The sequence below is a fragment of the Pleuronectes platessa genome, chromosome 6 (genome assembly GCF_947347685.1).
Source record: "Pleuronectes platessa chromosome 6, fPlePla1.1, whole genome shotgun sequence".
NCBI classification, from domain to species: domain Eukaryota; kingdom Metazoa; phylum Chordata; class Actinopteri; order Pleuronectiformes; family Pleuronectidae; genus Pleuronectes; species Pleuronectes platessa.
In genome coordinates, this window is record NC_070631.1 from 12,436,510 (window position 1) to 12,452,228 (window position 15,719).

General features: G+C 43.5%; 1 protein-coding gene across 2 annotated transcripts; it reads left to right on the forward strand.

Annotated features, from left to right (window-relative positions):
- Positions 1–812: 812 nt before the first annotated feature.
- calcoco1a (calcium binding and coiled-coil domain 1a) lies at positions 813–12,325 on the forward strand. 2 transcript variants are annotated; one of them, XM_053425134.1, is made up of 15 exons: positions 813–1,004; positions 2,487–2,651; positions 2,749–2,851; positions 5,500–5,702; positions 5,908–6,120; positions 6,351–6,499; positions 6,618–6,687; positions 6,791–6,946; positions 7,715–7,969; positions 8,263–8,388; positions 8,520–8,615; positions 9,892–9,979; positions 10,154–10,404; positions 10,773–10,864; positions 12,205–12,325. In XM_053425134.1, the coding sequence occupies exons 2-15, from the start codon at positions 2,520–2,522 to the stop codon at positions 12,230–12,232; spliced, it is 1,962 nt and encodes a 653-aa protein (XP_053281109.1). In that variant the 5' UTR covers positions 813–1,004; positions 2,487–2,519; the 3' UTR covers positions 12,233–12,325. The 2 variants fall into 2 exon arrangements, with proteins under 2 accessions (XP_053281109.1, XP_053281110.1); XM_053425135.1 differs by having other exon boundaries at positions 10,157–10,404; positions 12,205–12,324.
- The last annotated feature ends 3,394 nt before the right edge of the window (positions 12,326–15,719 follow it).

The window sequence follows — 15,719 nt, forward strand, 5'->3', positions numbered from 1 at the left end:
ATTATGACATTTTATCATTCGGACTCTGGGTCCAGGTATAATACAACACCACAGAATAAAAATAGACAAAGGCACAATCATTTTCATGTCTAACAAGTAGACATTTCTACCAAATCTTTCCACAGCTGGCATTGGTAGCATGTAGCGGTAAAGCTAGTACTGGATAAAACCAGGATGATGTCATCTTTAGAGTAATTCAGGCCACAAATAGACTCTTTGCATTTCTAGTTTTCATATTTCCTTGTGTTTATTTTGCATGTCTACATATTTATTACGTTTTACAGATGTTTCTTATTTATATTTCCCCTTTATAGCAAATGTTCCTATCTTGGAACTATAATTAAAAACTAAACTTACCCTAAATTAAAAATGACTAATAAAGTTCAACTACTTTATCTTCCAACTGCATGTATAAATCAAACAAATGCTTACAACAACAATGAAGCAGTCTGACGCAGACCTCTCCGGATTCTTTGCGGTCTATCGATATGTTGCTAATCTAACAGAAATCACAGCAGAAAGTCGAATCGCTCTGTTCCACTTGTTTTTCTAATCGCACATGGGAAACACAGATTTCCACTGGTCAATTCCCATAACACCTCCGGACAACCAGTGACGGCCCGTGCTTTCACATCCGGTGAGAAAAACAACGGCAGCCGCTGTGGAGCATCATATTACGTCCTGCGCGACCTCATGGCTCTGCGCGGTGCACTCTGGGATTTGTAGTTTAAAGCGCGGCGTCTTTACGCTGAATGCATCGAGCTGCTGAACCACAGCTCCCACAATGCAACAGTGGAAGCGAGGCTGTCACGCTTGTGTTTTGCTTTGTTTTTTTTTGTTATTGTTTCGGGTTTGTGGAGCAACTGAGCCCGAGGAGGACAGTGCCACTGCACCGCTGGTGCTTTCACCGTGTTTGATTCCGGTGTCCGGTCGAGAGGAGGCTGTTCTCACACACAGAGAGGGAGAGGGGGGAGAGAGATAGAGAAGTGGCTGCAACAACAAAGGTAAGAGCTCAGAGATGATGTGCGTAGATGTCTTCCTAGTTCACAAGAGCCATTGTTGTGTTCCGCGACGTGCACGCGCGGCACGTTTGACAACAATGGTGATAAACAGTGACGATCAACCAGCGTCACGTCTCCACCTGAAACGTGTTCGAACGCACCATTGTCTCAACAAGCTTTTGCATCGACGTGCACGGGACAACGGTTTCTCGACATGTGCTGCTGTTGGGCCTCAAAGCCTCGGGTTATGTGAACCTCCTCCAAGCTGCTGTTTATTTTCGTCCCTGATCTGAGTTTTTTTTTAAACGGCATCTGCACAATGTTCGGCAATGTTCACACTTTAAGAAAGGCAGTTCTCTCCTACTGAGGCTTAAGAAGACGGTTTACTGAAACAGAACACACCAAACCTCAAGAGGCTTATGACTGTGCGCCACATGGGAAACAAATGCATAAAGGCCACATTTCCTATGTAACTGCAGCAAACGCACACTAAGGTTAAACAAAAAGGGAAATTGTATTATCTCAATGTTTTCCCCCTTGTACATGTTTTCATATTAGTCCGTTGATATCTGCAACTAGGCCTGGGCAATAAAACAATATCATTCATTATCACAATATAATTCAAATCCATAGTTGCAATATATTAATATTATAATTATTCATAAGCACAATGAGGAGGATGTACAGAGTTGGTCTACCTGAGAGTTTTTTTCTGTTTATCAAGTGTTTGTGGTTCACTGCCAAACTTTAAACTACGAACTCCACTCTGGATCAAAAATCTGACTTTAAACTTAGACATTGTGACATTTATTGTTATAATAATTGATATTTATATAACCTTTGGCCCTACTGTCCAGCCTCATCTGCATTTCTTCTGCCCTGAGTTGTTTGCATGTGTGTGGGAGAAATTTGAATTTCTACATGATAGCTTACATCCACTTTAGTTAGGCACATACAAGGTGTTCTGGAGTCAATACCCGGCACAATGCTACATGAATAAATAATACTTTCTGTAATTTATACTTCTCCAGAGTTGTGTGTTTAACTCCAAGCAGGAAGTGCTTATAATTAATGGAGAATATTTGTCAGTGGAACTTGAGCCCCTGCGTGCCAGGGGCCCCGGCACCTAGTCCTGCATGCCTACACATGACGGTGCACGATAGTAAATAATTTTGAAGATGACAGAAATAGCCCTAGTGACAAACATTTAACATGTCATCCTGCTTAAAGGCCATGTTGTCGGAGGTTTAGCTCCGGTGTCCTTTCGTCAAGTGTGCCCTCTGTCAGGAGATCTCCTTACACTGAATAAATATTCACAGACAGCCAGCTCTCCCCCTCTCTCCCTCCCTCTCTAATTTGTGCTCCAGCTGTCACCTCTTGCCTCTTGCACAATTAGCTCATCTTACAATACATGTTAGTTTCTACCTTGTATGTGTAGTAACCATCCTAAAATAAAGTTTGAACATTGTGTTTCTTCCTCTTTAGGCGCAGAGTAGCCGGCCTTTGTTTTGTGCTACCATGGAGTCGGATTGGCAAGTGGAGTTTAGGAACGTGGGCTGCAGTTACTTTCCTCAGAGCAGAGTCGAGTGCCACTACACACTGAGGTCTTGGCACAACTGGGCCAGCAGTGACTGGATAGGGCTCTTCAAGGTATCGTTAACCTGATGACCGTCACAAATACAGTTAATAAAGAGTAAGTACACATATTCAAATGCTAAATAACGTGTGGGTATGTTTTCCTCCGCAGGTGGAATGGTCCTCACTGAAGGACTACCACACATTCGTGTGGGCACTAGCCCCGGTTGACTATCAAGAGGGCACAGATGTCAACTGCTGTGTGCATTTCCAGGGTACTCCTGCACTTGTTTTCTAACAGTATTTTATTTCCCATAGTTAGCCAGAATCTATACAGTACAGTGCTTAGATCTGCTCATAAAACCTTCAGCATGAGATTGATGTTTCAGTAAATTGAATTGCTCTGTTCTGCAAAGGGCTAGTGACCATGGAAAGAACACTGTTATTTCTACATTTAAAAGAGCATTTACACACTGATGGAATGGGGGGGAAATATCCCACGCACCAGACAAATATCCCTCTTAGCTTCTTCTAACACAGACACACTCTGTGTCATTGTTTGAATACATTTCTTTAGTAAGCAGGAGGTTGAGTAATGAGGATGAGGATGACAAAGACAATGGTTCTGGCTCTGCTCTGGCCTCCACTACTCAATGGCAAATACAGTGCACACTCTGTCCTGCCTGTCACTGGCAGCTGATAAGCCTGATTCAGTGCGAGGGGCACACGTGCAGCAGGTGTGGCACTGACCCCATGTAAAGTGATTTATCACTAACCTAAGCATACTGTCAATGTCATTCTTCATTGGAAGAAAAGCAGTGGAAAGAAAGTAAAAAAAAAACACTGATGGTCCCTTATCACTAGCGATGCAGTGAATTAAAAAGATGGTTGCCTGCGCTGTGACCTATCGCTGAGGCTGTATGTTACACTACAGCTCATAAACTTTGCTGTATGTCTTTCTTCCTGTCTGTTTTCCATCTCACCCCTTTACTGCACATATGTTGTGAAAGCGAAACTCAAACTAAATCATCCTACACATGAAGCTATGGCCTGTGTGATAAGGATAATATTAGATTACTTTACTTTATGGGCTGGGTAAAGTCATGGACTGTGGCTAGCTGCTCTCTGGTCAGAGCGGGCCGCTGGAGGTATTACATGAGTCCCTGCAATTTTTGTTAAAGGGGGCTAAATATTAAATAGAGAACCAAGAATGTGGAGATATGGGCAAATATGGAAACCAAATAAACAGCATGTCAGGTTACATTAAAAACATCACCTTACTAAATCACTTATAAACCAATTAATATAATTTAACGTCAGCTCTAAATAGTAGCTTTTAATGTGAGAGTCTGTATTAGGAAAAAAAAAGTACAGTGTTTGGCACTTGTGAGAGGTTTACAGATTGCCAGTTACAAAAGTCTAACATTTGACAAGTTCAAATTAACAGCTAGTATTTAGATATGAATGTTAATTGATTAATAAGTGATGACGTCAGCAACTCCTGTGCATTTTCATCATCTTTCTGATTTACTGTAGCATTGAGGTTTTTTTTTCTAAAACTTTAAATATATTACAAATAAAATGCTACACAAAACAATATCAACAAGACTGAGAGATTAGTCACAATAAGATCCAGAGGATAATACAATACACACAAAAAAAAACACATAAGTAAAAATATAAGGGAAAAACACAAGTGGTCAATCTGCAATTTAAGTGGAGAGAAACCCAGAGAGAAATGGTGTTTTTAAAATTTTTATATCATCTTATATAGTGTTATCTCGTTCAAATAAATTAGAAAAATAGGGAAACAATATTTAACAAATGCTACTTTGCTTATTTAATTATACTGCATTTTAATCCTTCATTTGAATACCACATTAAATATTATCATGAGTTTGTAGCGACTTGAGATGGCCTTCATAACTGGAAACTAATTTTACGATTACTCTGACACCACTTGAACGTACAGGGACGTGAACAGCCATCATGGTGAGTTTACTGGAATAAACCCAGTAATTCTCAGGTGATTATAATATATATATATAATAATAATAATAATAATAGAAAAACTGTATTCTACATCATGCAAAACAACGAACAAAGATAAAACCGGTGCAGACAAACAACTCTAAAAAATATACTGAGAAAATATGTGTATTAGCTGACACAGACAAAACACATCTCCAAACTTTTACAAAAGCATCTCAAATGTTTGCTAGGGACCAATTTCAATTTTCAGTTTCAAATACTCTGCTTGTTAAGTACTTTAACGCAAAGTTCTGATGATAGGAGCTTACCCAGTGCAGGACGGACTCCTGACTGACTGGTGAATTAGGATGAGAGACGTGGGTTCCAGGCCGAACTAAATTCACAAACACAAAACTCGATCGTGTGTCACAGGACTGTTTAAAAAACTGTTAAAGATGGCGCGTATTTTCTGAGTCGCTCACCTGCGCTGATCAACGTCAGTGCTGCCCCCGGTGGCCGGAGGATGTATTGCAACGTTCAATTCAATTCATTTTGATATGTATAGCGACAATTTATAATATACATCATCTAAAGGCACGTTACGTAGAAGAGCTGATACATTTTTTAGAAACCAAACAGTTCACAAATAAAATAGATGTTCACAGTTAAATCATTAGGTTGTGTTACCTATTTATCGCAATAACACAGATTTATGATGTAAACTAATTGATTAATATGCTCATATTGTGCGAATTGTAAAACCTTTCTTTATTATTAAGATGTATAGTGTCATTTAAAGGTGATTGAAAATACACTCAAATTGCACTTAAATTCTAAATAATGGAAAGCTGGCTATAAATAATTGCAGGGATTCTCTGAAAAACAATAATTTGTCTCTGTAAACTGGCTTTTAAATTAACTCTCATTTTGTTCCTACCACTTTTCTTTTTAGCCTCCTACCTTCCCAAGTCCAGCTCCCAAGAGTATGAGTTTGTCTACATTGATGCCAAGGGGGAAGTGTGCTCCCGCAGCTCCAAATTTACATTCTCTGCACCCAAGCCACTGGAAGATCTGGTGACCCTTGAAGAGGAGCCCCATGAAGAGGAAGGAGGCACAGGCATGCTGCTGGTTGTACCCAGGGCTGAACTGCTGCAGGTGAGCATAACAAATACAGAGAAAGATTCACTGGATAAGGTTGAGGTACTGGAGAGTGTGTTTCCTGTTTTGTATAATTAATGAGCACTGATAAAGTGCAGTCTGTATACTGGGAAATCAATATTTTTATTTACTGTTAGCACACAAAGATTAGAGCACAAGATGATTCCCCGTCCGCCGGCTGCTTCCTCCCATCTCTTATCAGAGTCGACTGCAGGAATGTCTGCGAGAGCGGGCCGAGCTGCTGCAGGTGCAGGAGGCTGCATACAGGCAAATGGAAAAAGAAAAGGACGAGCACAGGAGGACAAGGGAGAACTGGGACAGACGATGCGCGGAGCTGGAAAGGGAAATTTCCAGGCTGCAGAGAGAGCTGAGGCAGAGTCGAGAGCAGATCAAGGAGACGGAGAGGAAGCAGAAGGTGATTTAGAGAACTCAACAAATGCGGAGCAAGACCATTTAAAAAAAAAAACAGAGAAACACAAGTCTATGTTCAACAATATTCTCCCTGGTTCACTGTAAAAATCCAGTCACAGCAGTTTGGGGAAATGTCTGAGTTATCATATTAAATAGCTCATTATTAGAGTGGTTTAGTCTTTGTCGTGATAAATTGAAATTCCCCATAAAAATTCAAAATGTCTGGTCTGTAAGGAGGAGCAGGCTCTCGGAGAATCACTCGCCCAGGAGAAAAGTGCTTTATTGGATGCAAGGGAGTCGAGTGAAGAGCGAATCAAAGAGCTGGAGGAGGACATCAAAATCCTCACACTGAGAACGGTGGAAAGAGAGACTGATGCGGAAAGGTGGGACAATTCTTGTCTTCTCTCTCTCTCTCTGTCTCTGTCTTTTTCTGTGTCATCCTTTTAGTTTTGCAGTGGTCTTAAATACTTCTGATTGCTTGTAACCTAAATATGTGTGCAGGATGAAGGAAAGAGCAAAGAGGGCAGGAGCTCAGAGGAAAGAAGAAGAGAGCGAGAGGAAGAGCCTGCAGGTACAATTCAGAACATGCTCTAATCACAGGAAAACCTTTGTTTGTCTCAGTTTTTCTTTTCTTCTAAAACCTCCTTCTCTTTTTGCATGATGTAATTTTGCAGACCAAGCTGGAACAGACAGAAGGAGAACTCAGAAGTCTGTCGAAGGAGTTCCAGGGTCTGAGGACCTCACTGGCCCAGAGAGACACCAGTGTCCTTCAGCTCCAAAACACCATCACCACTCTCACACAGAAACTCACCACTGCCCACAGGAAAGAGGTCAGATGTTTATTTGGTAGAATGATGGGATTGAAAAGAAGTTTGAAATGAACAAATAAAGTTTTAATCACTTATTAAAAGTGCAGTTGAGAATTAATTTGAAGCAGTCATGTGGTCCTTCTACAATTTATCCCAAAACCTTCATCGTAAAACTTCTAGAGTTCAAATGCTACATATTTAGTCTTAGTTATTTTCAGGACGGGTATTAGGCAGTGCTGGAAGATGTACTTAAACATTTTACTGAGGTAAAAGTACAAATAAATAGACAAAAATTTTCTCAGGTAAAAGTAAAAGCAACACATTAACTTTTTAACAGTAACGGTAAATAATTACTTGCTTTTAAGTGTGTAGTTTACACTTATTAAAAGCCGAAGTATTACCGAGCGTTGCCTGTTCCTTAAAGCAGTGGTGACCGACATCACCATGGCTGAGTCCTTCTTGTCCTCCTCTTGGTGTCTTCACCACTGATGCTGAAGGAGGCGGGGTCTAACGTTACCTGCCTGCTCTGATTGGATAAATTACCCCTCGTTATTAATTACTTGAAACAATATAAACAATGTGAACATGTAACTCAATGCAATGTAAAACTGTAGTGGTGTGGAAAGTAAAAGTGAAAAGTACCTGAAAATCAATCTACTTAAGAAAAGTATAAACACATGAAAAATCTACTTAGTTACATCCCATCTCTGGCATTATGCTAAGTAGCAGATCACCTACAGCAACACACACGTTCTTAACACGTACACTTTCTTGTCCTTTGATGTCCAGGCGGCGAGCGAGGCCGTCCTGAAGGAGATGCGGAGCCTGCGGGAGCGTCTGAACGCCAGTGAGCGCGCCGCCGAGGGCTTGAAGTGTGACCTGAGCATCATGGTGGCCAACCGGGATCACGGGCAGACCGAAGTGCATCAGGCTCGCCTGCAGGCCGCGCAACTCACCCTCCAGCTGGCAGATTCCAGTCTGGCGCTGAGAGAGGGAAGAGCCCACTGGACCCAGGAGAGGCAGAGTCTGCAGCGTGCGACTGAGGTACTGCCTCACTGCAGAACTTAGACGATTTCGAACATTTAATCTCTTTGTTCAGTGGTAGATAAAAAGTTTGGAATATATTTGACCATATGTCTCGCTAGTGTCCCAATATATGAGCTGTTAAATGTTGTTAAATGTCATTATGTTGCAAAACAGCAAATGTTCTCGCAGGTGGTGCACATTGCAGATCTTAATGTGCTGCAACTGGGAAGTCAAGTCTTTTTACACATGGTCCAGTGACCTCCCTGCCTGAGGAGAATATGTGTGTGTGTGTGTGTGTTTCACACTGACAGAAGGATCACGAGCAGCTGGAGAGACTCAATTTAGAGTTGCAGAGGATGGAGGAGAGGCTGCAGGAGGAGAGGATGGAGAGAGTGAAGCTGGAGGTGGAGCTCGGAAGAGAAAAGGATTGCAACCGGGTGAGAAAAACTGCATAAGCCTAACGACAGTCTGACAGATGCTTTATAATACGTGCATTCCAGTCCAACAGTATTGGTTCGAGTCATCTGATGACACTGTATCCTGCTGTGTTGTGATTCGTGTTGTGCAGGTTCAGCTGAGTGAAACCCGCAGGGAGCTCCAGGAGCTGAAGACCAGCCTGAGGGTCGGCCAAAAAGAGAAGGAGCAGATAATGGGAGAGAAGCAGGTCAGAAACGCTCTTTTCACAGTTTTTCAAAAAAGAACGTGTCCGGATAATTGGGACATGATCCCGACGTTACCTTTCACATATTGTTGTGAACTAGCCTGACCCTGACAATCTCCTGCCGCGTTCACAACAACAGGAACATCTCCAGAGGATTCGGATTCGGGGGTGACGCCCCATCGACCCCTATAGTCAAAGCCTTCCGAACCTAGACAGACATCTTAATCAGTTTTTGCAACCTGAGATTTGCACATTTGTGTTACTTTCATCATCAGCGAGCCCACACTTGTGAATTCTCTGGACAATATTCTCCAGTTTTTACTGCAGAACTGGCAGGTGAAACTCTGGAGAAACTCTGGAGCAAGTGACATTTACATTCTCGCATACAACTTGAGAATATCTGGAGTTCAGTGCATGTCTGAAAGCACCTTTTGATTCACAGGGAACAACTTCCATCTCTGCTGAGAGGAAGTTTGTCCAAAAAGTGGGAAAACGACCCTGTTTTGAAAGTCGTATATTCATGTGTAACTACCGACTGACTTTGTGCCCTGTTCAGTATCTGCAAATAAGGTTTTAAGGCTGTTGAATAGCTTGAATGGATTAACAAATAAATTGCAAGTGTCTTACCCCTATCAGCTCCCAACAGCAGTACTTCATTCATTATCTGCTTTAAATTTAGTTACAATTTCCTCCACCATCAAACCCCGGTGCAGCTAATAGCTTTGTATTAACGACGTATTCATGTCCGGAAGCTTATTGGTCTAACATACACACGAGTATACAAGTGTTATGAATATGCCAGGTGTTAGGAATCGTCTCTCTGTTGTTGTCTTCTTAGTTGTTATTGCGCAATATAAATAGTTTATAGCGCAATATAAATCAGTGGATTTCAGGGCAGTCAGTGCCGCCGCCGTTAAAGTGCCTGCAGATTTATTTTTTTGTGTTTTTTTTGTGTGGCTTAACCACCATCACATTTGCCCACAACTGACAGAGTAGATAGTCGATGTTTTGAAAATCAGCGTCCAGCTCAGTCGTAACATCCGTATGGGAGCACAGCTGCCAATCTGTGGCACAGTATAAATCAAACAATTGTTTAAATGTCCCCTCTACAGTGATAATAACATTGATGCAATAACAAATGTTGTGTTGTATTTGCCGTGGATTTGGCTTGAAGAGGTCAGACAGCATGAGGGTAATGAGGGAGTGGGTTGCTCCTGCTGCTGCCACGATGAGAGTCCGGCTCGGCTCTGAGATGTGACGGCTGTGTTTTACACTGCAGGAGCTGATGGAGTACATCTGTCAGCTGGAGCAGAGGATGGGAACAGTGTCCGGTGCCAAGTGGAGCGCTGCCCTGATCGCCTCTACAGGTGAATGGAGCCACACATTAATCTGCTGCATGCTCTGCAGATGTGAACAATAAAAGCGTTAACTCAACAGCAGCGCTAAGTACTGTTAAGAACGACCTGTGTCAAGGGCCACAGGGGCTGCATCGAGGAAAAAAGAGTGATCGCTTTTTCTCCTTTGCCGATGTGTCTGTCTAGCAGGGCGGGCCGACAGTGTGTTATCTGACTCCGAGGACGAGAACCCTGAGGCCCTGCAGCCCCCCCGTCCCCCGAGACCTCTTGGACACTACAGCCTGTGTGAGCAGGGCCGGCCCGACTCCTTGCTCCTCGCCACCCCTCCTCCCTCCCCTCGGGAGATGGAGAGGAGCGCGGTGGTCATCAACCAGCCGGCTCCTCTCTCCTCACCACGCCAGGCCAACGCTGACACTCTGACGCACAGCTCGGATTCGGTGAGACACACGATCTGAGACGCTCAGCGCCACAGCGGCGTAATTATATGTGCTACTGAAAATGAGCTATGTCTTCTTCATGCTGATGCACACCAGTTAAACACAGGCAATGGATCATTTGATATCGACATTATCAGAATTGCAATTAGGCCGCTAGCCTGCAAGTTATTAGACTGTAATTTTAATAGCTGCTGGATAGATAAGTGTTAAAGTGCCTTGTGTGTGTGTGTGTGTGTGTGTGTGTGTGTGTGTGTGTGTGTGTGTGTGTGTGTGTGTGTGTGTGTGTGTGTGTGTGTGTGTGTGTGTGTGTGTGTGTGTGTGTGTGTGTGTGTGTGTGTGTGTGTGTGTGTGTGTGTGTGTGTGTTTAGGAAGAGGAATCCGATCCAGTTCAGTGTGCTACACACAGCTCTGGAGAGGAAACGGCACTTCTGCTGCCCGAGCTCACAGACACCGTCCTCAGGTACGTCCCTACTGAAACACATATAACCCTACATATAATATATATATATATATTATTTATATATACAGGTGGAAAGAATAGTAATCCCATCCATAACGCTCAGTTATTAAAGGAATAATACTGCATTGTCCTGCATTAAAGAGTGATTACTTTCATCGGGGTAGAAAGTAACTAAGTACATTTACTCAAGCACAGTAATTGTGAATAATTTTGAGGTGCTTAAGGTATTAAGTATTAAGTATTAAGTAGCATAAATATTTTTATGCTACCTAACACCTGTACCCCACGACATTTATATTTCTTATTTTCTACTCCATTAATCCTCTCACTCAGATTTATCTTGAGTCTCTGGAGGAACCTGAACTAAACTAAACAAAGCATTAAAATATGATATATTGGTCACTATGGTAACTACTCTGAATAAGAATCTTCTGGTGATGAAACAATTTTTACTAAATAGCTATGAGAAATACAAATATATATTTATAATGTGAATGGCCACATGGACGTTCTCCTTACTTACAATCAAAACACATAGAAGGATATTTCCCACTGTGAGAGGCAAGGCTTTAGTAAAGGAGCGACGATGAGACAATCACAGCAAATTGATCCCAGGCGAAAACATGATGTGTAAAAATAGATTTTAAAGATTGAATTTACTTTCCCCACCGCGTATTGAAATGAAACTCTCTACCTGTCGTGCGGCTGGTTTTAAACTCCAACGTGCGTCGTATTTCATGAGCTCCGGACTTGATTGGTGTGCCTGACTCTGTGAAGCCATAGGGGAACACAGCCGTCAGATCAATGCAGTGGAGTCAAAAGTATCATAACAGTCCTGGAAATGTAGAAAAGCAAAAGCGTCAAGTATCTCCTTAATGGAAGAACAAAGTACTTAGGAATTGTTCTTAAACGTGGTGCGTCAGTAAATCTGCTCAGTTACTCACACAGACAAGGTGTACACAATGATTGCAGAGCTCGCTAATACACACAGACCCGATGCCTCCCATTATTTATGGTGACAGGGCGAGTATGGCCGGAAGATGGAAGTTTTGAATATGTGGTCGTAAAAGAAGTTGAGTCAGGGTGAGCCGGGGGAGACAGTCTGAAACAGAGCCAGGGCGTGGGAGGGGCGATGGGAGGACAAGGGGACAGATAAGTTGACAGCGAGCTGTAGCAGTGATTTACCTGAGGGCTGTACCGCAGTCACGGGCCAATTTTCAGCGTCATTAAAGCCCTCGCGCTCCCACTCACTCACTCCTTCACTCTAACCTCCTCTTTCCACCAGAATGTGTGTTTCTCTCAGGTTTTTTCACACCACCCTGCTTTGTGTCTCCCTCCAGTGATCTGGCCGACACCTCGCTGTGGTAACCAGTGGAGCGTCCGGCCGCAGCCCCCGACCGGTGACCCGAGGAGCGGAGGGGGGGCGAGCGTGGTGCCGCAGAACGTCCACGCTACTTCCGCTTACAAGCACACACACAGCTCGCTCACCACACAGAGGAGAAGATGAATATGCAATTTACAAAGTATCTGCCGTGATCCCCGTTCCCCCCCCCCCCCCCCGCTTGGCTGTTGTGTTATCGCCCTTTCTGTTTCGTTGTTAGGAATGACATAATGCACGTGGTGGCGGGTCAACACCCTGTTTATGACTGACATAAGACCGTGGCGTGGTTTGAAGCGACGGGCTTTTAGGCGCGGGGCTCTGGCGTTGGAGAGTTCGCAGGCTGTAGCAGAATGATTCCTGTTGAATCATTGCTACGTCGAGAGCTTTACGACGGATGTTATGTCGCTTTTATGACATTTGTGATTAGGAGTCATGACAGGCACTGTAATTATGTTTTGTGCCGGGCCCCGGCTCCGCTGGAAATCATGGCAAAACTCTCCCCCAGCGTTAAATTCTCCGCGGCAGCTTTGAACACTATTCACGGCGGCACAGAGTAATGACACAGCGTCATGCTAAAATTATATTGCAGTAATGTAGGTCTATGACATCATATTTCTCCTCCATTTACTCAGAACTAAGATTTGATATGCACTTTCTTGTTCGCATTAGCAGTTAATTGTCATGCAGTTGCAGTTCAGGAGATTTAGTGATGCGGGGGGGGCGCTTGGAAGCGGACGGGCGTTCGGAGCGGAGAGAGAGAGCCCCTGGAACAGATTGTGTTTAAAGTCTATCGGGATGGATGCAACTTTCCACTTCAGCGATTTCATGTCTTCATATTATAAAATGAACGCTCACGCGCTTTCTCGCTGTGGATCAGCCGCACTTTTTACTTGTTAATTAACGACCCTGGAATTTACATTTAGCCAATTAGGGAAAGGAAATGTTAATTTGCTAGCTGGTCATTTTGGATATTTAGCATCAGTCTCTATTACTTTAATATATTGTACAGAAATCTTTACTCTACAGTCGCGCAGTTCAACATTTTTACCTTAAAATAATGAAATAAAGAGTCAAAGAAGAATCTTTATAGATCCCGACATCATGACACGGTGTTGGTAGTATCCCCTTAGGCCGCCCACGATATACTGCCCTAATAAAAATCGCTCACTACCTTTTAATCAATAGCGTATGCATTTTTCATGATTTTTCTATTTATAATTAACTTGAGTTATGCTGCAATTAAACTATATTCAGGTTTGAGTTTAAAATAGAAACTGTTTGTGCAACGTGTGACAACATTACATGCTTGGCTGAGGATATTTGCTATAGACACTTTGATGCTTGATTCTATCTGCTGTATTTGCACCCTATTTTTACTATAGAAGAGTTTTTAGATGAAAAGGTGATATATATGGATACGATATGTCAGTTGTCCCGGTTTTTATCTCTATCATTACCACCGTGTGTCGTGTTTACGCATATTTAATCCACTTTTTTTTATTTTACTCTCTGCTTTCAAATACTTATTTTGAGACTTTTAAAGGTTTAACAGTTGAGTTATGTCGTCGTAAGATATTGGTGCTAATGAAGGAGAGGGATGAGTCTGAGTGTTCGGTTGGAGGAAGAAGTGCATTTTAATAAAAAGCTTTAGCAGGAAGAGGATTGTTAATGTCGGGTAAATGTGTCCAACGTCTCCTTTGTACCTTGCCTTTATCCTGGTGTTGCAGTTACAAGTTGGTTCTCCACATAGAGAGTGTTTCGAGGAGTCTGGTATTGTTTCCCAGAAACAAATAGCACACTACATGTATTCTCCATAGTGCTCGTTTGTGCTTTGTAATCTGACTTTATGTCTTAGGGAAGTTGTTCTTTTGTTGCTGTTCCACCGAGAGCTCCAATACAAGTGCTCCTGGTCAGGACGCTGCCTCACGTTGCAATAAAAGCTCCGGTGGTCTCACGGTTTGATTTGAAGTGTTGCGCGTGAGGGCCGATCCCACGTGGACGCCCGCCCTGCATTTTTCTTATCTGTCGTGTAACAGAGTTTGGTTGGGTTCTCGTATAATAAAATGGTTTATGTATCCATTATTGGGTCTAATGTGTCTTTTTCTGGCCAAAGATCATAGCAATATTTTGGTCCTCACATGACATTTCACTGGTAATTAACTATGCCATTTCTTTTTCACGCAGCTATATAGCCCCCCGTGTTCCCCTTTGGCTCATTGCCTGTTTCAGACACAGTTCTCATTCTGGGTTTTTCCTCTCTGCTCAACTTTGGCTCTCCCCCCCCCCCCACCCCAACCCACCCCGCCTCACCCTCCCTCAGGCCCGACTCCCCTCGCCGTCTTCATCCCTGTGCCTCCCCACTCCTCTGGCAGTCTCCTGCTCCCCCCCCCCCCCCCCCTGTTTTTTTGGAGCTCTCCTCCTGCCCCTCTACCACACTCCCTCCATCTTAAGTCTGGGGTGACGATAGCTAATTATAAAATCAATGATGCCGGGCTGCCTAGTTTACAGCTCCCTCTAAAACCTTAACTGGGAAATCACTGTGGGATTGATGGCTCCCTCACTCTTTATCTCTTTTAATTAGAAATGTAAAAGATATGAAGACCCAGAGGCCAGAACACATCTCCTAGTTTTTATGACCCCGACGCCCGCCTTCCCCAGCCCCTTGCTCCCCTTTCCCAAATCCCCCCCCCCCCCCTTCCTCCACCTGGCCTTGTTTATTTCCTCTGCCTCTCTGCTGGCACACCTTCCATTCCCACTCTTGTCACAGATACCTTTACCCGTTTCTTCATCACTTTCTCCATTACCCTTCCTTTAAGATCGCCCGCCTGCCTCTCCGCTCGTTCAGGGGAAGGTGTTAAATTTATGGTCTTTGCACTTGAAAACGTTTCTCACCTTCCCCTCACCTCTCCGCTCCTCCCATGACTGATTCCCAACTCTCCGTGGATTCACTGCGTATCTAACAAATGATGAACATGTCCCTTTTGTCTGTTCTGACCCATGCAGGGGACACACTGTAAATGATGTGGTATTTCGTCACATATGCCTCCCTCTCTCTGTCTATAGCTTCGGGGGCACACAGTTTTATTTTGTTTTTTTTTATCACATCAAACCTAGGTCTCCTGCATCTCCCCTCCCTCGCCTGTATCCCAGCCTGAGCCTGAGCCTGAGCCTCTTCCTCCCCAACGCTGCCAGGAGCACTTAGGTTCACTGAGCTTTATCCTCCCGATCACTCTCCGAGGAGCAGCAGCCTCCACACGCCGCTCCATTATCTCTCCGGTGTGTTGACGGAGGCCCCGCTGCAGTTGGCTCATGTTCAGATCAAACTCGGCGGATGTGCCACACGTTCTTTTTCACCGGGTTTAAATGTTCAAACGCGTTTCGATTGGTATGCTGCAGTCATGACCCACTTTTATGGATTCTCTAGTTTTTCTGAATAATTGATATCCCGTGGCTACAGGAATATTCCGCTGGAGA

What these genes read in the sequence shown, in the direction of transcription:
- calcoco1a (XM_053425134.1), top strand. Translation starts at nt 2,520, where the DNA reads ATGGAGTCGGATTGGCAAGTGGAGTTTAGGAACGTGGGCTGCAGTTAC. An exon ending in GCGAGAGGAAGAGCCTGCAG is followed by an intron (nt 6,688 to 6,790) that starts GTACAATTCAGA and finishes GTAATTTTGCAG; the next exon opens with ACCAAGCTGGAACAGACAGA. An exon ending in CTCACAGACACCGTCCTCAG is followed by an intron (nt 10,865 to 12,204) that starts GTACGTCCCTAC and finishes GTCTCCCTCCAG; the next exon opens with TGATCTGGCCGACACCTCGC.